At 47.9% G+C, this 21,555-nt stretch overlaps 2 protein-coding genes across 4 annotated transcripts in view; both read right to left on the reverse strand.

The window, feature by feature from the left end:
* The window catches only part of COL20A1 (collagen type XX alpha 1 chain), a 50,911-nt gene extending 49,798 nt beyond the window's left edge, over nt 1-1,113 (reverse strand). The window contains exon 1 of the mRNA XM_068150370.1: nt 1,062-1,113. Within this exon, the coding sequence (XP_068006471.1) occupies nt 1,062-1,070 (9 nt within the window). The 5' untranslated portion in view covers nt 1,071-1,113. The remainder of the gene's footprint in view (nt 1-1,061) is intronic.
* Nucleotides 1,114-4,234: 3,121 nt separating this feature from the next.
* On the reverse strand, nt 4,235-21,122 carry LOC137447155 (DEP domain-containing mTOR-interacting protein-like). 3 transcript variants are annotated; one of them, XM_068150423.1, is made up of 9 exons: nt 20,959-21,122; nt 14,339-14,517; nt 10,169-10,292; nt 8,833-9,011; nt 8,041-8,226; nt 7,436-7,576; nt 7,039-7,109; nt 5,509-5,613; nt 4,235-4,499 (listed from the first exon to the last, which is right to left on the reverse strand). In XM_068150423.1, the coding sequence occupies exons 1-9, from the start codon at nt 21,042-21,044 to the stop codon at nt 4,374-4,376; spliced, it is 1,197 nt and encodes a 398-aa protein (XP_068006524.1). In that variant the 5' UTR covers nt 21,045-21,122; the 3' UTR covers nt 4,235-4,373. The 3 variants fall into 3 exon arrangements, with proteins under 3 accessions (XP_068006524.1, XP_068006525.1, XP_068006527.1); XM_068150424.1 differs by lacking the exon at nt 5,509-5,613; XM_068150426.1 differs by lacking the exons at nt 4,235-4,499; nt 5,509-5,613 and adding an exon at nt 5,660-6,029.
* Between the last annotated feature and the right edge of the window lie 433 nt (nt 21,123-21,555).

Here is a 21,555-nt window from a genome sequence, read left to right on the forward strand (position 1 = left end):
AACACATGGAGCATGTGATGAGTATTTCCAGAGCCTGGAAAATGGGGTGGGGGGCATGCACACCACTTCCCACTTGACCCAGCTGTGTGCTCAGAGGGGATTTGGAGGTTGAGGTGGTTGGAAATCCCCTTATTTGTACTGGGAATTTAAAGGCACTCTCTTTAACTCCAGAACAAAAAAAAACACACAAACAATTCTATGAAAAAAAAAAAAAAAAAGAGAAAGATCCCTGCCACACGTTTAAATCAGCACAGCTAAAAGTGGGGTTTCAGTGGCACTGTGAATCATTTACACCCTTCACCGCCCCGGTGTGGGGACATTTCCTCATCCCAGAGGGTATCACCATCTCTGCACAGACATGCTGGCAGAGGCAATGTCACCTCACTGCTGGATAGAAGAGCAGTGCTCCGGACAGCAGATCCCTGCCAGTGGCAGGGACTAAATTCACACACCCCTCACCCCCTCAAGTGCTTTGCTAGTTAAAAGATCTTAAATAGACTAAAATCTCACATTCATCAAGCCCTTTCTCCTGGAAATCTCCTGGATTTCAGCCCCACTATTGAACAAAATGTCTCCAGCTCAAAAAAGTAAGGCATAAGTTTCACTTCTAGGCTGAGCCTTTGCAGGTCCCCACAGCCTGGGCTTAGTAACATAAGTTTGACACAGACCTACACCACACCTCCAGGTGGCAAAGACCCACCTGGACAACTGCCATGGCTAGCAAACCCTCCCAAGCACTGTCCTCTAGCAGTTTCCTGCAGGTTTTTTTTTTTTTTTAATTATCAATCACAAAAGAGAAGGGAAAAAAAACCACCAACAAATAATGTACATTTCTAAAGCCATCACTCCCAAAGAAGCAGTCCCTGTGACATTTAGACTTTCCCTTCACTGAAGGTGAGTCTTGAAGCTACTTCAGCTCCAGGTTTCCCAGAGAGCAAACCCCTGCACAAGCCCCCTGCTCCTCTAATCCCACCCAACCCAACCAAACACAGCCCCAAACCAACACAGCCCCTCCCCAGCATCCCCAAGAACTGAACCCCAAAGGGTGATGATCCACAGACCTCTGTCATGAAGTGACTGTCCCTGGAGCCAGACAGGAGATGAGACAAATCCAGCTACATTCTTAATCTATGGGAGCAGCAGCCCCAGCACCTCGTCTGCTCCTCGGTGTGGTCAGAGATTTCAATTCCCAGACGTCAGGAGGGATAAGGAAGGGGAGGGAGAGCAGGGGGAGAGGGATGATGACGCCCCCACCTCCCTCTCCCCACACAGCCGAGAGCACAGCGTGGCCCCTACAGCAGATCAGTAAAGCATGCACAGAAAGCAGGAAACTGCTGCTGTGAAAACCAAGAACCAGCTTTAAATAACTGCTAGCTGGATGCTAACTAAATACAAAACACATATCTAGGAAGCTGCACACTCGTTTCCTAGAGTGCAGCAACAAGTCCTGGCTCCCACCCACTGTCAGGCTCCCAGGGATGAAGTCAGCCCAGCCCCACTCCTGTCCCATCACGTATTTTTGAGAGCCCAGTGTTAGGGATGAAGGCAAAAGGCTTTCCCTTTGTGTAAGGAAATGAAGCACATCTGTCAGTTTTACATGGCCAGAAGCTGAATCATCAACTGGAGCTTGATGCTGCTGCAGACTTCCCAGTGGTGGGATGCAGCCCTGACCTCCTCACCATGTGGTCTCCAGCCCCAGGACAGTCTTGGAGAGCTGCCCAGCCACACACCAAAACTGGTTTTGGAATGATTTTGTCCTTATTCACAGCAATGGGGGCTGGTCTAGATGAACTTTGTAGAGTACGGTTAATGGTTGGACTTGATGGTCCCAAGGGTCTTTTCCAGCCTGAATGATTCTACGGTCTTCAGAGGCCCTCCCAACCCCTACCATTCTGTGATTCTGTGAATAATAATTTCAGGAGCAAATTCTTTGAATCATAGAATGGTTTGGGTTGGATGGGACTCTTGAAGGTCATCTTGTCCAACTGCCCTGCAGTGAGCAGGGACACCTCCAACTAGAGCAGGTTGCTTAGGGCCCCATCAAGTTTGACCCTGAATGTCTCCAGGGATGAGGCCTCCACCACATTCCCAGGCAACCTGTTCCAGTGTTTCACCACTCTCATTGTGAAGAACTTCCTCCTGATATCCAACCTAAGCCTACCCTGCTCCAGTTTATCAACTAACTGCAGCACTTCTCATCACAAATGGAGGATGGATTTCCATCTGCATCTCTGAGGACTGTCAGCATCACTCTCCCATTGAAACAGAGAGCACTGCAAGAAACTCACAATTGCCATTCTATAAGAAACACAGAAACCTCTGAAAGTGTCAATTCCCAAAATAAAACCCATTTTTAAACACTTGTGCACGCTAAAGAAACATTTGGTAGCTCCTTGTTATTCCGATTATCACCTAAGTATTTAAAAGCATCACAATACACAGACTAAAGGACACCACCAAAAGGAATCACTTAAATCATGTTAAGACAGAACATGGAGCATTTGGTGGCCTGTGGAGGAAGAGCTGACATCACTCTACATGTAAACACCACAAATTACCTTCTCTCTAATCCCTGTTGGATTTCAGTATTTGCTCAGGTTTGCTACAGTTTACTTTAAACTAGGAGGAGGTGAGAAGGGAACAAGAACAGCTCTCCTGCACTCCACTCTCAGGAAATTCAGATCCAGGGCTGAAACTCACCCTCTGTTTACATCAGAATAATCTGGAGCTGCTTCCAGTGCTTATCTTCAGGTGGTTGCTTCCCAGTCTACCCTTCCCGAGGCACCCACATACTGTTGGATTCTTTTGGCTTTGACTTTAGTTAAAGCCCAACACTCTGGATTCAACCTTGGAGCTACCATAGACACTCACCCAAGATGTCTCTGAACAGCAACACAAACTAGAACTGACAAAACAAAAAGGCAGATGCTCTGCTTGTGCACTGCAAGGCTGGAAAAGAACAACTGTGAGTTTATTGACAAATAGCTTAAATGCTTGTCTGGTTTCACTTAGGGGCTGGAAAGACCCCAGTGAATTATCAGTGCAAGCATCTTGCCTGGACTATGTTCCAGGAATGTTGTGCTCCAAGTTGTTATCTCTGCAGCAGCACTGGGGAGAACATCTCCCTTTATACCAAGGGAGAAAAAGGCAGCCAGCAGTAATGCAAGACTTAATATCCAGCTGACACTAAACTGTCCAAGAAAGTCAGCTCCCACTTTAACTTGAACCCAAATCAAAATTACTAATTTTTGTTTGGTTTTGGGCGGGGTGGATTTTTAAAGACTTGGTTGGTGGCCAAGAGAGCTTCAATGAGGGTCGTGCTTGAAGCAGGAGTTCTGGAAATCATCCTGCCATATGCACAGCACTGCAGGCTGATCACAAACAGGATGCTCTGTCAGCTGGAAAGGAAGAAACCTCCCCAGTTTCTTGTCCTTACATGTTGTTGCCTGTTAATCAATGTGGAGTTGACTTTCAGGGTAGCCTGCAGTCATCCTGGGAGCAGCAGGGATGCATTTTGATGGCTTTCAGTAATTTCTGTTCCTTCCCAGAGTCAATCCTAGCCTTTGACATGTTTTCTTTCAGGCAGACACTGTTCAGGGTCTCTTCTTTCCCCTGCTGCTTCCCATCACTAGGTTGGTAGCAGCCCATGGTGTTTGGGACCTCTGCCTGGCTCCATGGAGATGGAAAGCTGATCAATAAATTTAAGCATGACTGGGGAGAGGGTAGATACACAAAAAGCTCCATCATGGAAGTCTCACCTTTTCAAGAAACAGCTGGGAAGAGCAACCAGTCCTGGTTGTGAGCATGGCTAAGTCAAGAGAGTAGCAGGAGCCTCAGACTTTCTCTACCAGGAAGCATACAGCGCTGCACTCATGTCCTTCTTTTCCTGGCTGTGGTGGGTTGAAATTACCCCCAGTTTTCTAGGGACAGCCTAAAACTACCACACTGGCTTATTGGGCCATCTGGGGGACACATTGTGATCTTGATGCAGTGCACAGACAGCTCAGAGGGGCTCAGACATATTTCCTCACTTGGTATTAAATGTCTTGCTGCTTACCAGCTTGTACCACCTGCCTTGCAGCTTGGCTGGATGAGTGGCTTGTTCTGAGGCTTGGTTTCATGAGATACTAAACCCTCTCACCAGCAGTCAAACTGCAAGAGCTGCAAGAGCTGAGACCCTCTCAAGATCAGGGAGAATCAAATATTTCAATGACATCAAAATCTGAGACCTTTCATCAGGATGTGTTTATTTGAAAACACATTAAAATGCCGGGCTAGCACTGCACAGTGAATGGTCAAGCTTGGCCCCTCCCCACAGTCCATCCTTGCTGAGTGGGGTCGCCTGCCTTCCCGCACACACTAAGGCTTTTCTCTCATTCAATGGCTTCCATGATTTCCATCACAAGAGTTCGTGGTCCTGTCATGATGAGGCTGCTGATGGTCTGATAGTCCAGGTGCAAAACATACAGACCATTCACTGAGAAGACAAACTGGCACACCTGCAAGAAGAGCAAGGGCAGGTTACCTTCATCTGACACCTTCATGGCAGCTCCTGTCCATGGCTGACTAGATGCAATACAAATAACATGCTACCCTGCAAACTCTCAAGCTACACTGATAACTACTAACAGGTAGAGTGTTACAACTACTATGTAATATAGAAAGGGGCCAAAGACATTTAGTCTGTGAGCGATTAGAGGAAAAAAAAAGATTCATCTATGAGCAGAGGTTCGTTTCACAGATGGAGATGAGGCACAACATCAACATCTAGCAATCTGGTAGAAAATGAAGTTAGGTAAGGAGAAATTAATTGGGCTCTTCAGTAAATGAAATTAATTCACCCATGCCCTTTCAGTCCTGCATGAAGCAAACAGGGAATCACACTCTGCCTCTGAAGCACCCCATTATTTCAGCTCTCCACGTGGCTTCAGACTTACATCAGCTTGCAGAAACCACTCCCTCACTCCTGGGGCTTTTGGAGGCAACTGCGAAACCTGGCATTTCTTGCAGTCACACCTAGAACCCTACTCACAGAATCCAGACATGTCTGGGACTAACATCAGTGTCACAGTATGGTAGGGATTGGAAGGGTCCTCTGGAGATCATGTAGTTCAAATCCACTGCCAAAGCAGCTTCATCTAAAGGTCACAGAGGAAACATCCAGACATGTTTTGAATGTCACCAGAGAAGGAGACTCCAGCACCTCTCTGGGCAGCCTGCTCCAATCCCTTACCACTCTTGCAGCAATTTTTTTTTTTTCTAAATCTCCAACCTAACCCTCCCCCAGCACAATTTCAGGCCATTTCTTCCCATTCTATCACCTGATACTAGGGAACAGAGACCAACTTCCATCTCACTCCAACCTTCTCTCAGGGAGTTGTGAAGAGCAAGGAGGTCTGCCCTCAGCCTCTTCTTGTCCAGACTAAGCAATCCCAGTTTCCTCAGCCATTCCTCATGAGACTTGTTTTCTAGACCATTCACCAGCTTTGTTGCCCCTAAAGTAAGTACCTTCATCCCTGCAGCAGCAGCAGGTCCTCCTGGATCTACTGCCTGGATATGGCAAGGTCTTCCTCCTCGGACCACAAACCCCCAGCCCAATGCATCCCCCACAATCTACAAGGAGAACAAGAGGATTTTATAAACTGAGGAATGGGCTGCGTAGAGGAGATTCAACAGTTCCTATTGAGAGAGAGAGCTCTGCTCATGACCCTGATCTGTCATGGGTGGGAGAGAAGGGGCCATGCAACAAGTGAGGTACAGAACCACAGATTATTTGCTCTCTGCAAAGCTGCCTTCTGATTAACATTCTCTGCCAGCAAGTGCAGAGGAGTGGAGCATGGGCAGCATGAAGCTGAAGTGCACGGCATGCACCCAGAGCACGTTGAGAACATTTCCAGAGCATGCATATGTTGGCTCTTCCTTGGCACAGGAGAACACTTACAGGGTGGAAGTAGCCACTTTTAACTGATCCCACTCTGATCTCAGTCTGTCAGGGCAGTTTGCTGTAATACTGTGGCCATCTGATGTGACTAAAAGAGAAGAGGAATTCCCAAAGGACTTTGCACATTACCCATATAAATAAGTAACAGCAACTGCAGAGCTCAGCAGAAGGAAATGAGCCATGAAAGGCCCAGGCTGGCAGGGTTGAAGGGCAAGAGCATTCAGGAGGAGAATGAACAGCATGTCCTCAGGCACACTAATCACCAGCTTTAGTTTTCTTGCTCCTTCCCACTATTTCTACTGCACACTTCACTTGGGAACCTGATCCACAGCTCCTCTCTAGCCCTATTTGTGTCAAAACCAGTAAGGCAAGACAGCCCTTACACTTCCTAAACTGGGCGCTGTGAGATTCTCTCTTTCCAAGGTGGGCAGGAAAGCACTGAAAAGTTGTACACAACAATAAACAGCCATGATAGGGTCTGCAGGGCAGGAATTGTCTTGCAACATTCACACCCAGCACTCACCAGCCCTGCCTTGCCCAGCCCCACAGCTTTAGAAATAATTAGAAAAACAAAACCCAGAACTCAGGTTGTCTGTGAAAAAAGCCCATCCTAGGAAAAGCAAGAATGGACCTTGGATGATTATCATTTAGTGCTGCTCCATCAGATGGAGCATATCAACATCCTGGACCTGCAGCAGGACCCTGGGAGATGCATAAAGCTGCACGTAAAGGTGACACCTGTGTGACAGAAGGTGAGTCTCAAAGGCTCAGCTGTCACAAGACCTGATTGATTCAAGTCAAGACTGATTTGCATGCAGCTGCATGAAACATAAATGGGAGTTTTTCTCTTCACAAGATATTTTCTTTCCTGATCTACCATTTAATACACATCAAACTCAAGCAGAGGTTGTGCACAACTTCACCCACCAGAACATCTGCAGGTACTGACCCACTGAGATTCACCAAGACAGGGCCATCAGGATGTGATATGCAATCAAAGTGTCAGCATGCAGAGGTCAGACAGACAGAAAGCTACCAAAGAGCAGTCTAAGAGCTCATGATGTTGGGTTGGCAGATCCAGCACTATGGTCACTTACAGTCAGCGTTTTCTTGATGTAAGGGGCCCCAGGGGACAGGAGCTCTTCGTTGGTGACAGGTCTCTTTAACACTAGAGCAGGAAGTGACAGATCCTATCAGAAACAAGGGTTTCATACAGGAAAGCGCATAACGAGGCAGCCTTGGGGATTACCATGGCTGGAGAGGAGATGCTGGAACCAGCCCCAGCTACTGCACATGGAAACCTTTGCCTTCATCTCAGTGCTTTTCCAAGCACTAGCGCCTCTCAAATCAAACCTCAGAGGTGAGGCTGATCCTTTCCTCTTGCATATCACTCAGCTGACAGTGGATGAGTTTGGGCTTGAGGCTTGCACTGGCCCCTGCCCTGAAGGAACAGACATACCCTGTGCAACCACAACGCACTGCAGAAGCCCAGACCTGATTTGGGGTTGCACTCAGCCACGGGAGGGAACACCAGTGTAGGACTAGTGCTGAAGTAGGGGTTGGAGATTCCAGCGAGGGAAGTGATGCTGCTCCGTCGCACTGCTGAGACAATTTTGATCTCCTTGTTGGTCTGGACTGAAAGAGGCAGAAATAACAATTAGCCAAAGAAAGAAACAGCCTAATTTAAAACAAAGTTCTCTCACCAGCCTGACACAGGTCAGAGTGCACTGAAGATGGCATATGAGCTTGGAAAGAATAAAACTAGCTTCAAAGAAAGATCCAGAGCTGAGCTGATGCTAAGTTGAGTTATTTTCTTGTGATGGAGAGCTGTGATCAATACTGCTGTCATGGCATCCACCACAAACCAGTGACATAGCTGATCACTGAGCAGCCTGACCTAGCTGGGAATGTCCCTGCTTACTGCAGGGGGGCTGGGCTGAATGAGCTCTAGAGGCCCTTTCTGAACCTTTCTGTATTCTATGATTCTGTCATTCATGGAGGAACAGCCTGCATTCTTCTGCAGCACCACCCTCAGCTCTGGGGCACTCTGATAACACAGTCCTTGCTTTCCCCCCTCCCACAAGCACTTTCACAGTTACCAGAGAGGAAGGTGGTGCTGCCCAGGTCTGGGTTGAGCTTGCACAGGCAGAAGGGACTGTCTGGGCTCTCGGAGAGGGCGCGAGAAGAGCTCTCGTTGAGTAACTCTGTGAGGTGGCGCCGCCGTCGGAAGTTGATCCAGAAATGGTAGACAAGGTCGCTGTCAAAGAAGTGATGCCTGTTGGAGACTAGAAGAGAACAGGGGGGGAGGGAGAGGCTGAGGGGATGTAAAGAAAACATATAGCAAGTGTTGTGAGGGCCCCAGGTGAAATGTCTTTAATGCCTCTGTTCTGCTGGAGTTTTGCCTGTCTCTTTGAGGATGCTGCCTGCAGGGAAGGAGGAACACCAGGGACACCTTCCCAGGAGATGCCATTCCCAGGGGTACACCACCCAGCCCTCCCTGCCTCTGTCCCAAGATACTCAGAGGATTCTTTGCCTTCTCAATTGAAAGTTTAATTCCTGCAGATGGTTCTGACCCCCAGCCAAGCAAAGATGAGCATTACATCTTCACAACCCAGCCCTTCAAAGCCAGGGGTGGATCCCAGTCCTGGGGCCAGAGGCTTTGAAGAACTGAGGATTTAAACTCAAAGTCTTCGTGGGTGGTGGAAGATTGCTCCGGTTTCAAAGGTCACCAGCTCCAAACATAGAACTAAAAGGCTCTGTTGTCTTTTCCAAGTGGGCACTTGACCAGCAGTTGTTGCATGACATGAATAGTGGGTTTGTTCCTGGCATGGTCTTCACAGCTATGCTCACCTCTTGCTTTCCATTCTGTCTCCAGCCAGACCCTCACTCACCATGCTGAATGATGCCATGCTCCAGCAGCATCCGTCCCAGCTCCACTGCTTCCTGGCGGTTCTCCACTTCTCCCTCCTGAATGAGCCAGTCGATCATCTCACAGCCCAGGAAAGTCCTTTGGTACTTCACTGAGTTCTCCTCTCTCACCTTCAGAATTGACTCTTCCACACTCACCAGCCTGACACCGAGGTGGAACAAGGATCCTGTTATGCTCTGCAGCTTTGACGTCCTACGTGGAGCTGTAGCCAGATGAAGCAAGGCCAAGAGAAGCAGGGAAAGCATTATAGCCAGAACATGGCTGCCTGGGAGCAGTGGGAAAAGAGGAAAAATTGCAGAGCTGCAGGCAGATGGCTTTGGACAACTTCATCACCTCCGAGAAAACACATTAAGCAAAACCAGCTCAGCTGCGACCTCAGCTAAAGATTTCAGAGGAAAGCCAAGCAAGCAGCTGACTGCACGCCACGACGGGCATATGGTGCACACTGGTGGAGAAGGTGCCTCTGGTAAACACACGCTCGGCTCGCAGCATGACGGTGCTAAACCCAGAGTGTCCACAAGAGGGTGCAGTGGGCTCAGGCATGAGGTGCGCTGCCTGCGTTCCCAGGTCCCACGGTCACTGCTCCCCGGCCATCGCAAAGCGCAAGGGTTGCACGTCTGCCAGAGGGTCACGGAGAAAGCCGAAACCAGTCCCCGCCTGCCTGAGGGATTTCTCTCTCCGTGCTACTTTGTGGATCTGAATGCCATGACTGGAGGATGGAGAAGATGAGAAGATTCTGTTAAAGGAGGGTGGTCTGTGGTGGAACTCAATCTGGATTTAGGGCCAGAAACAATCAGCACAAAGAAAACTAAACACTTGGAGGTGGAAGGAGTTTTGTTTACTAACTGAGAAGCAGTTTTTCTATTACCAATTTTGCAAATATGTTCGGTAAGGTGCAGAGATCCAGGCCCCTGAGGACACTGAAGATTCTATTATCGTGTTGATTTTGATGGGACTTAAATCCTAATAGTGCTGGTGGAAACAGCTCACCCAGGGAGGCTGGAGGAGTTCTTTAAATGGCCTGTCCCGGGAGAATTCAAACTGCAAACTGGCCCAGACCCTGGACTTGGGTTGGAGCCCTTGAAAGCATTCATGTGATTGAAGTACAGCTCCTGTCACAGTCCCAAAGAAGCTGCTTGTGCCACAGCTCTGACAGGGCTCAGCATTTCCCAACAGCACCGCACAGGGCACAGAGAGGGAGGAGAAGAGGTGTAGCCGTGGCTCCCAGCATTATGCAGCAAGCAGAGCACTCTTCCAACACCCCTGAGTGCTGGTTTGCTAGGGAAGGCCTCACTCACTTCTCATAAAGGCTCTGGCCTCTCATGAACACCTTCACGTCCTTGCTGAGTGGGAAGGTTCCATCATCCTTGCGGAAGCGGTACAGCAGCTTGCTGTCCTTGTAGTCTGAGTGCTCATCACAAACTGAAAAGAGTCCAGAGCAGGGCTGTCAGGTTCCTGTTAGTCAGAATCTGGAGATCACCTACTCCAAGCCCTATGAGGAGAGGCTGAGGGAGCTGGGGTTGCTTAGCCTGGAGAAGAGGACCCTCAGGGGAGACCTTATTGCTCTCTACAACTACCTGAAGGGAGGTTGTAGATGGGGGGTGGTGGTCTCTTCTCCCAGGCACCCAGCACCAGAACAAGAGGACACAGTCTCAAGCTGCACCAGGGGAGGCTTAGGCTGGATGCTAGGAAGAAATTCTTCGTAGAGAGAGTGATTGCCCATTGGAATATACTGCCCATGGAAGTGGTGGTGTTTCCATCATTGGAGGTGTTTAGGAGGAGACTTGATGGGGTGCTTGGTTGCATGGTTTAGTTGATTAGGTGGTGTTGGATGATAGGTTGGACACAATTATCTTGAGGGTCTCTTCCCACCTGGTTTATTCTATTCTATTCTATTCAATCTCTCTGCTAAAGCAGGGACACCCAGAGCAGGTTGCACAGGAACTTATTCAAGCAGGTGTTGAAAGGAAAGAAGAGAAGGAAACAACTTTTCTGGTCAGCCTGGGCCTGGGCCTCAGTACCCTCAAAGTAAGTTAGTTTCTTCTTAGTTCAAATGAAACTTCCTGTGTTCTACTTTGTGCCTTTTGTCATTTGACCTGTTACTGGCCACTACTGAACAGAGCCCAGGAGAGGTTAAGGTTTGTATATTAGAAGAAACTTTTCCACTGAAAGAGTTCTCAAAGACTGGAACAGGCTGGCCAAGGAGGTGGTTGAAGCCCCATCTCTAGAAAGGTTTACAAGAGGCAAGTGCTCAGGGACATGGCTTAGCACCAGACTTGGTTGAGTCAGATCATGGTTGGACTTGATGACCTTAGAGGTCTGTTCCAACTAAAATGACTCTATGATTCTATGACTTAGAGCACAGATTCTGTGATTCAATGCATAGAAAACAGGAGGGAAAATCACCACTGGATCCAAAATTCCATAAAAATCACCTCTGTCCCTGTCAGATAAAAATGTAAGATAAAATACGCAATGACACCAACACGTCCACATCATTTCTTGCCAACCCTGTTCAATTCATTTTCAGGTCACACTGACCTCCAGAGAGAATTTTATCTTCAAAGCTAGATGCACACAACTGGAATAATCAAATCTCTATGAAAAGCCTCTTTTCCACCTTGGGCACGAGCACACAACCTGCCAACACCTAGCTGTTAAGTGCATGCAACATTTAGCACCTAAATACTTGGGATAGAACTTTGAGAGAAATTTGCCTGCAAGACATTCCTAGACTACAAGGGGAAAAAATACAAACAAATAAATAAAAATCACTAAAATCCACCCCCAAAAATCATAGACCTGCTCTTAAATCAGTCAGAGTGCCTTTCTTCATGTCTACCCATCTGAAGCATGAAGGAGTAACTTCAGTGGTAAAGAAAAAAATCATGAGAGTAAAAAACCAACCAAACGAAGAAAATGAGTCAATGTGGAAAACCCCCACCAAGATTTCCTCACTGCAGTAACACAATCCATTAGAGTGAAAGTCAGTGTAAGAGATTTCTTGGGACAATTTTAGCACTTGCTGGCTCCTCTGAGCAGACCAGGAGAACTTCATCCCCTTTGCAGTGAGCAGCTCAATGCTAAAAGTTGCTAGATCACCTGGAGCTCATGGCTTCTCCTGAACAACTGTCTGTGTGTGAAATCAGGACACTAAAGTCCATGGCTCAAGCAAGAAAGCAGGTGGGGAAGGTTGTTTTCAGAGGTGAAAGTCTGCATCTTCTTAACTCCAAGGAGCAACAATCCAGACATCATTGTAAGGAGAAACTGACCCTAACTGATCAGGCACTGGAACAGGCTGTCCGGGGAGGTGGTGGAGTCACCATCTCTGAAAGTGTTCAAGACACATCTGGACATGGCACTTTGGGACATGATTTAATGGCCCTGGTAGTGTTGGGTTGATGGTTGGACTCAATGATCTTGGAGGTCTTTTCCAGCCAAAACAATTCTACTATTCCATAAAACCTTCTAAGACTGCACCCACAGAAAACCAAAGCAGATTTTTGCTATTCGAAGACCAATATCAATGTTTCCAACAGGTAATTGAAAAACAGCTCAAACCACATCAGACCACTAAGAGGCTGCACAGACAATGATCTTCATAAGGTAATTATCCTCTTCTGGATCCCAGCATAGAAGAGGGCAAAGAGTTTAGACTGGCAGTAGTAAAGCGCTTAGCAGAGTGCTGCGGTTAGCAGCCAGCCCAGTTTCCATAGGACCAACAAAACTTAATGGTCATGAGGCAAGCTGGAAAGTCAGCTCCTGTGTCCTGCTAGGAATTATCACAGATGTGTCTGTGATAAGCAAGCAAAAGATCTCAGATCACAGAAAACACCACTGATATGCAGTGCTGCCTGGGTTTTGGGAACTAATAGACTAAAACTGTTGGCTGGAGAGATGGAACAATAATCAGGTGTGAGTGTTAATGGTTAACTGGGAACTCACTGCTTCAGCTTCCTGCTTTTGAGATAAGGCACAACAGCTGACTTGTATTCAAGGCAGCTTAATGTAAAGGGCATCAACCTCAGCAAGTAGTAGATGGCATTGCAGTGGTCCAAGGCAGCTATTTCTGGACCCAAGAGAAGAGCGGGGCTGTCATATGCTTTGATCTCCTTGGCTTCAGGTCATGCTGCACCTTGAATACTGTGTTCAGCTTTGGGCCACTCACTACAGGAAAGACACTGAGGTGCTGGAGCCTTGAATTGCACCAAGAGAGATTTATGTTGGACATAAGGAACCATTTCTTCCCAAAAACATTCTCAAGGCCTGGCCCAGGCTGCCCAGGGCAGTAGTGAAGTCCCCATCCCTGGAGGGCTTTCAAAGCCCTGGATATGTGGTTGAGGGCCATGGTTCAGTGATGACCTCTCAGTGCTGTATTAATGTTTGGAGTGATGATCTTAAAGGTCTCTTCCAACCAAAATTATTCTGTGACTCTGATTCTACATGACAGCATTCAGCTTCTAATTGTGCATGCCACAGACACGAGCTAGACCAGCTTCTGTACAAATACTGGCTGCTGGCAGGATTGTTGCAGCACAACACAGGACAGGTGTTACTGAGCTTGCTCTGAAGAAAGAGCCACTTCAGGTGCTGTTTTACCACTGACCCTTTTCCGTGGCACAGGGAACCGGCACATTCCTCAAAGTGCTGCAGCTTCAGAGCCAACCCTACACAAACCCATGCCTGCCCATCAGAGAACCACAGGATCACAGAATGCATTGAGTTAGAAAGATCATCAGTGGTCATCTTGTCAAACCCTCCTGCAGTGAGCAGGAAGGGAATCCTTTCAGGAAGGGAATCTTCCCCTGGGACAGGGATTTGCATTGAAAAGAACCAAGGTTGGATGGGGCCTTCAGCTACTTGCTCTAGTGGAAGTTGTCCTTGCCCATGGCAAGGGGTTGGAATTGGATGATCTTGAAGGTTCCTTCCAGTCCAAACCATTCTATGAATCTATGAGGAAGGAGCTCTTTGGGGGGCATTTTAAAGGCAGGAAAGGGACAGGCCTGTTCTAGGGGCTGGTAGCTGTGGATGGGCTGCCCAGGTGGGGTGGCAGAGCCAGCACCCCCAGAGCACAGCCTCAGAGAGCACAGAGGTGAGCTCAGTAGATTGTAACTGGTCCCTTCCCAGAAGAAGACCCAGTATGGTGACCACACAGGCAAAAGCCATTGCCAGAAGGAACGTGAGGACCCAGACAGAGTATCTCCACAAACATGGAGCTGTCCAAGTGTCTGGTTGCAGGGAGCATCTGAGCCTGGAACTCCACAACTAGAGCAGGTTGCTCAGGACCCCATCAAGTTTGACATCTCCCGGCTCCTCCCGGAGCCCTCAACCTAGATGCCTACCACCTGCCAGGTCCCACAGAAGTGTCATGAGCAGCACCCTGGCCATGCTTCCATGTGTTGGGCTGAGGCACACAGATGGTGACCCAGTACACAGACACCTGTGCCAGTGGCAGAGAACCCACACACCGTGGTGGATGATGTAATGGTCCATCAGCTTCTGCATGAGGCGGATGCCTGTCTCCCTGTCGGGTGCTTCCTTGTGGTCAATCAGCCAGGCCGTCAGCTCCTTCGCCACGAAGCAGTTTGGGTATGTCCGGAGGTGGTGGCGCCGATCCTTAACCAGCTTCCCATCGTACAGGCGGAGCCTGAGGAGAAAGAGAGCCACAGAGTGCAGCTGGCAGCACAGGGGAATTTGGGTCTAACAGCCCAGTGTCTGCCCAGCCTGGAGAAACCACTGGGAGCTGAGACTTCTGGCAAGCACCCAATGACTTGATCATTCAGCCAAACTTGTCTTTGTGAACCTGCAGCAGACAACCCTAAGAAGCCTCTCCATCATCCCCTTCTCTCCTCCTGTCATTGCACAGGTTACATAAATGCCTAGACCAGACTTAGTCTGAACTGTACCTGTCCTTCTGTTCCAAATAAGCCTCTAAAAACTACACAGGAGCTAACTGGAGCTTGTGAAGAAGAGTCAAAATACACATAAAAAATAATAGTACAGGTACTCAGGCCAATTGTGGCCTGAAATTGAGCAGGGTGGTAGGGGGGAAGGTGTGTTTAGATTACATATTAGGAACAATTTCTTTCCTGAAAGAGTGGTCAGGTGCTGGAACAGGCTGCCCAGAGAGGGGGTGGAGTCACTGTCCCTGGAGGGTTTCAAAAAACCCTGCAGACATGGCACTTCAGGACATGGTTTAGTGAGCATGGTTAGTTCAACAGTTGGACTCAAGGATCTCTGAAGCCTTTTCCAATCCAAACAATTCTATGAGTCTACGCATTTGTGTGTGCTATGTGTACATATGTTGTCATCTTGGTGTGACTCTGTGCCTAGTTCTCCTTCTCCATGACCATGAAAGCAGGAACGGAGCTGCCCCAGGACAAAATTTTAGTCGTAGGTCAGGGTGGGAGCAGCAATAGGAGCATCATTTCTTCTGCATGTGTCCAGATGGATCCCATTGCTCTACCCCCTGATCCATATGCCCAGTAAAAGCAATGATAGTGGACAACAGCTCTGGTATTTTCTGGTTCAAACTGGGATAGACTGGGACAGAGTTTACCAGAATTCATGCAGCCTTTTCTGAAACTCCTGAAGTTATAATTAGTCTGTGATTCCAATGGAAGGATGTGTGAAGGTTACTCAGGTGAGTCCAGCTTTGACTTTTGAAAGGACCTTAACAACTGAGCAAGCCACAAGGCACAGAGATCTTGTGTTCAAACCAAAGCCAACCTAACTTGGCAGGAGATCTGTCCAGGAGCCAAACTTTTGCCCTGTAGTTGTGACTGTTCCTTCAACACTAGCCCTGGAAAATGCCCAGTGCCTCAGAAGGGAGATGTTTAATTAATATCTCCTCTGTAACTCCAGGATGTTTCTGTTTTCAAACTATTCATTTCAACTCAGTTTTGCCCTGGGCCAGTGTGGGAATTACTCACCGCAGTCCTTCTGTGTTTAGTGCCTCACGTTCTTCTGCTTTTTTGAAGAAGTTATGTGTACACTACATCATAAAACCATACAGTCATGGAGTCATTTTGGCTGGAAAAGACCTCCAACATCACTGAGTCCAAGCATTAACCCAGCACTAAACCATCTCACTCAGCACATGATGCACAGGGACTTGGTTTAGTGGTAGTAACTTAGCAGTAGGGGTGGGATTGTGAGCTCTAGGCAAGCAGTTGGACTCTTCCAATCTCAACAGCTCTATGATTCTATCTCCACAGCTTTTAAATCTCTTCAGGGATGGGGACAACAGTTTCAGGCACCATATGAGAAGTTTTAAATACCCTAAACATCTATCAGATAATAATGGATTCTCTTGTACAAACACTAGTGTTTCACAAACACTAGGGTCTCAAAACTCTTACGATAAAGACTTTTGTGGAATGAAGATGTAGTAACTGATTTTGGGGGGGTTGGGGGGGTGGGGGGTGTCTTTCAAGGTCCCTTCCAATGCCTAACATTCTGTGGCAGATGTAATTAATACTCAGTTACTTTCTATGTAACTAAAAAACTAACCTAACTAACTAACCAACCAAAGATTCATGCAGAAGTAGCTCCTGGTCTTGCCTTTGACTGACCTCCATCCTACACTGAAGTGTATGTTTAATATTTCACTCTCTTTACCTGGGAGATTCATTCACAAGTTGACCAGCAGTCATTCCATGCAGAGATTTTACGTGAACAGAACACTCCACCCTACACCAAACAGCTGCCTGCTAGTTCTAGAGGTTTTAGCCTTTTCCTTCCTTCATTTCACGGTCCACTGTCACACTGCAATCAGAGTCAGCAGCAACTGCAGAGAGGCTGCCACCCTGGCATCCCTCTGCTGCTTAAGAGGACAAACAGTCTCTTTTTGTATGCTTGCTTCCCTTTGTAATCAGCAAGTGGGATGCCACTTCAGAGGCATGTTTGGCAGAGATAAGAAATGCTTAACCAAGAAGTCTCTATTGCTGTCAAGACTCTGCAGGAGTTCCTAAGTATTATAAAACACAAATGGGATAGGAATGGCATAAGAACAAGAATGGAATAGGAGTAAGAATGAAGTGGAATATAATTAGGAGCAGGAATGGAATAAAATAGAATGAAATAGAATAGAATTAGAAATAGACGGGGTTGGAAGGGATCTTCAAAGCTCATCCAGTCCAAACCCCAGAGTCAGCAGGGACATCAGCAGCTAGAGCAGGTTGCTCAGAGGACCAAACAGCCTGACCTGGAATGGTTCCCAGGGATGGGGCAGCTCCCACCTCTCTGGGCAACCTGGGCCAGGCTCTTTCCACCCTCAGTGTGGAAACAAAACCCACAATAACATGTCACACAGGCCCAAATAGACACTGATTGGGTCATACTTCCAGATTAAAAAAGAAAAAAAATTAAGGAAGGATGTGTAATGCAATATTTTGAGTTTTCTAGATGCCAAATCCTACCCCATGTACATATTTCAACTTCAAAAGGGAAAACAAAAAGCAGAGTAAGGAAGGAAAATATTCCTGCTGGAACATGACAGTCGGCTCTTATGAAACAGCCCTGGCTTGGCAGTGCTGCTCTCACATGGGTTTGCTTTGGGGAGGCTGTCTTGGGTAACCAGATTGGTTTTTTGTCAAGGTCACTACAAAGACATCATTATTCATCCTGTGTAACCTTGTGGAAAGGCAGATCTGCAGCAGTGTAAATAGAAGAGGAAAAAGAAAAAAATAACCCCGAAACACAAACCTCTGGGGAATAGAATAGAATAGAATAGAATAGAATAGAATAGAATAGAATAGAATAGAATAGAATAGAATAGACCAGACCAGACCAGACCAGACCAGACCAGACCAGACCAGACCAGGTTGGAAGAGACCTTCAAGATCATCGTGTCCAACCTATCATCCAACACCACCTAATCAACTAAACCATGCAACCAAGCACACAATCAAGTCTCCTCCTGAACACCTCCAGTGATGGTGACTCCACCACCTCCCCAGGCAGCCCATTCCAATGGGCAATCACTCTCTCTGTGTAGAACTTCCTTCTAACCTCCAGCCTAAAGCTCCCCTGGCACAGCCTCAGACTGTGTCCTCTTGTTCTGGTGTTGGTTGTGTGGGAGAAGAGACCCAGGGGCTAAGTCACTTCAGCTGATACAAACACAGCTTCCCTGCTCTTGGCAGAGCAGCATTTTCCCATCAATGTTGAAGATGTCCACTGCTGGAGAGCAACCCAAGATGTTCCTCTGGTGATTACTTCTGCGTGTCACAGAATCACAGAATGGTAGGGGTGGGAAGGGACCTCCAGAGATCGTCCAGTTCAGATATGTCCACTCAGAACAGAATCAGGGGCCTTTTTACCAAATGTTGTGTTGGAAAAGTGCTGCTTTTCCTGTGCCACATCTTTACAGCCAGAGCAACCCCTAAAGCAGTGGAAATTCTGCACCAGGAACTCACAAGTGCCCGCATGACAATCTCAAATGCCAAGGTGGATCTTTCAAGGATATTATCTCCAGTTCACATACCCACAGCAGTTGGGTACAAATGAGTGACCCTGGAAAGCTGCAACAGCCAAAGAAATGTTTTCTGTTCCTATCTTTAAAGGAAAACAACCCAAAACCACCACATAAGAACAACAAAAAAAAAACAACACAGAACCAGCCTCACAAACAAACAAGCAATTTTTCAGTAGAAGGCATCAACAGCCATAGCTGTAAGATAGATACTGGAGAGGCACATTCAGGTAAAACAGCCACTGCAAACGAGCCCAGTAAAAGCCTGTCTGCTGCATTCCCAGTCTGCAAAAAGCAACAGTACCTTCTGGGGGAAAGAGAAGAGCATTGCATGCCTGTGGCAGCACAAAGTGGCAAGTAGGACAATAAAACATCTCAGTGCATCTAAAGATCTTACAAGACTTGAGTCCCAAAAAGGAATCCCAGCCAGCACAAGTCTCCTCCTCAGTTTCACTGGTGCTGAAAATGCAATAATCAGCTTTTCAAGCTTCTCCCCTCATCACGTAGTCTCATCTTCAAGAATGTCCACCTGCAGTGTCCCAGGATTCCTCCTCAAGGGATCTGAGTTCAGCAGAGAACCACAGAACTCTTGCGCACCTTAAGGTTTCTGGTCAGGAATACAAATATCCAGCTAACCCTTTCAGTGACCCCCAGTTTCCAGAACATCCAATTTAGCAGCTTCTCAGTTTGAGTACCCAAATAAAACACTCAGCACCACTGAGAACTTTGAACAGTGGCTGAGATAACAACTTTGTTCCTCCTAGGAGAAAATCCTCCATCTGCACTCACTTTTTCAGTCCAAGGCATAAATGTACCAAGTATATTTTATGTTTCAGAGTGATGAATGCAGCTTAAGAGATATTGGAGAAAAGCTGTTTCACTTGACCATGAAGAATACCCAGAAGAGAGTGCACAAGGGCTTGTCTGTACTTGAGAAACTCCAGATTACAGCAGGGTGTGAACCCAAAGTGCAGTAGTTGTTCCAGAATCTCTCTGCAGATAAACCATTTATTGCAAGTAGAAATGACTAATTGGGCCTCTCTCCCAGCATGCCACCCAGGAACACACAACACTCAGTAAAATCAGTGTAATTTCCATGTAGGCTTATACAGGATCATGGATTGGTTTGGGTAGGAAGGGACCTTTAAGGGTCATCCAGTCCAACCCCCTGCAGTCAGAGTGACATCTGTAACTGGAGCAGGTTGCTCAGAGTCCCAAAAATCCTGGGCAGTCATCACCCTCAAAAATTTCTTCCTTCTCTCCAGTCTAACTTTCCCTCTTATAGTTCAAACCATCCCCCCTTGTCCTGTCACATCAGGCCCTGTTCAAAAGTCTGTCCCCAGCTTTCTTTTGGGCCCCTTTAAGTACCCATGTCTCCCTGGAGCCTTCTCTTCTCCAGGCTGAACAATCCCAACTCTCTCAGACCACCCTCACAGCAGAGGGCTTTCAGCCCTCCCTCCTTTGCTGTGGCCTCCTCTGGCCCTGCTCCAGCAGGTCCATGAGCAAAACAGAAAGACCAGGAAGAAACAAAAAGACACATGAGGAACAAGCCTCAGGCATCAGTCTTTTCATACCCAAGACCAAAATATATGTGAAAAATAGCTTTGTCTTTATGATGGGGAGAGACTCATGACCCAAAACTCCTCTTCCCTCTCCATGGACTAGAAAGCAGCATTCCCACACTGGGGGCTGGAACTAGATGGCCTTTGGAGGTCCCTTCCAGCCCAAACCATTCCATGATCCTATGATCATGGCAGACAGACATCCCAGAGCACAATGTCCACTCTTTCCTCCATTCCTTTAGGACCCATTTTGTTCCCAGCCATCCTCAGGAAGCATTCCCTTACCCCTTGTCTGTGCAGCTATTTCTGCCTGGGAAATGCATCCTGACACTGAACAGACTCATCCCTCTGGCCAAACCAAACCTGGGAGGGATTTGCAAAACTTGCTTGGAAGCCAAAGAACTGTAAAGATGGAGCAAAGGTTTGTTTGGTGAAATACAATAGCAGGGAGGCAGGGCAGGAAGTGGAGAACAGGGGAAAGCAAATGTTTGAGATTTTGTGTGGATACAACAGTGATATTTACTGATGGAGGTATGCAGAGACAGGACAGACCACAAAGTTCCTTTATATGTTTCTTTAATCCTCACCTGCATAAAAGCAGAGGAGCACAATGTGGACATTTAGCCCTGCCCCATCTGCTGTTGCCTGAGACATCACCCAGTCTCTCTGCCTCAGTTTCCTTATTGGTACCCACTGGACATCCAGGCCCCAGGAAGATTCACATCCTCTGCTAGGCTGCGAGATCTCCAAAACACAAGAGACTTCTGGAGCACTCAGTCTGCTCTGCATCACACCATTCTCCCCTCAGCCAGATGAGCTGCAGGGGAAAGAGCAGCCCAGCTGCAGAAGGCGGCAATGTGGGAAATGTTCTGTTTCACCACTGGCCTGGTGGGTGAAGGACAGATCAGCAGACAGTGGGGAGAAGGACATGCTAGCACCTGGGGAAATTGCTTGCCGAAGGATAAAGCTTTCAGCCTCCTGCCGACAGGGTACAGTTCAGAGCCCCAGCGTGTAGCCCTGCCTCAGCCTGGAGAAGGACACAGTCACCTCCTACCTCAGTTGCTCTCCTGCAATCATCACCTCTGCCCTGTAGTGCTGCTCCGTGGCTTTCTTCTTCAGGCTGTTGCTCAGGCTCTCCATGCTGGGCTGTAGGTGGATAGCGGTGGGAGGATGTGCCCAGGGCAGCAGAGAGCGGTGCAGGACCCCGTACACCCCATGGGATGCAGCTAGAGAAGATGCTCACCTCCTGTACGATCCCCAGCCCGGCTGGCAAGGTGCAGGTAGCAGCCCGAAGTTGCCGGCTCCAGATCCCCGCCTCTCCTTCCCTCTCTGGAGTCACTGGAGGAGGAGCCTGCTGCAATCTTATCCTGGTTTCGCTGGTGCTCACCCGCAGGTGAGAGCCAGGAAGGTGTTGGGTCTGCTTTCCAGCAGGCTGGGGACAGGGCTCTGTCTGCTTGCTGTGTACAGATCGTCAAATCACAGAAGGGTTTGGGTTGGAAGCGACCTTCAAAGGTCACTCAGTCCAACCCCTGGCAGTCATCAGGAACATCTGCAACCAGAGCAAGTTGCCCAGAGCCCCCAGCAGCCTGATATGCACTGATTCCAGAGACGGGGAATCTCCCACTTCCCTGGGGCAACCTGGGCCAGGGTC

Source organism: Melanerpes formicivorus, unplaced genomic scaffold, assembly GCF_026170545.1.
Source record: "Melanerpes formicivorus ecotype bairdi unplaced genomic scaffold, bMelFor1.0.p_v2 SCAF_19, whole genome shotgun sequence".
Lineage (NCBI taxonomy): Eukaryota > Metazoa > Chordata > Aves > Piciformes > Picidae > Melanerpes > Melanerpes formicivorus.

Coding starts and splice junctions, on each gene's coding strand:
- LOC137447155 (XM_068150423.1), bottom strand. CDS start 21,044: ATGGAGAGCCTGAGCAACAGCCTGAAGAAGAAAGCCACGGAGCAGCAC. Junction 14,518..20,958: donor ATTGCAGGAGAGCAACTGAG/GTAGGAGGTGAC, acceptor CTTTCTCCTCAG/GCTCCGCCTGTACGATGGGA. Junction 8,227..8,832: donor GCATGGCATCATTCAGCATG/GTGAGTGAGGGT, acceptor GTTCTCTTCTAG/TCTCCAACAGGCATCACTTC.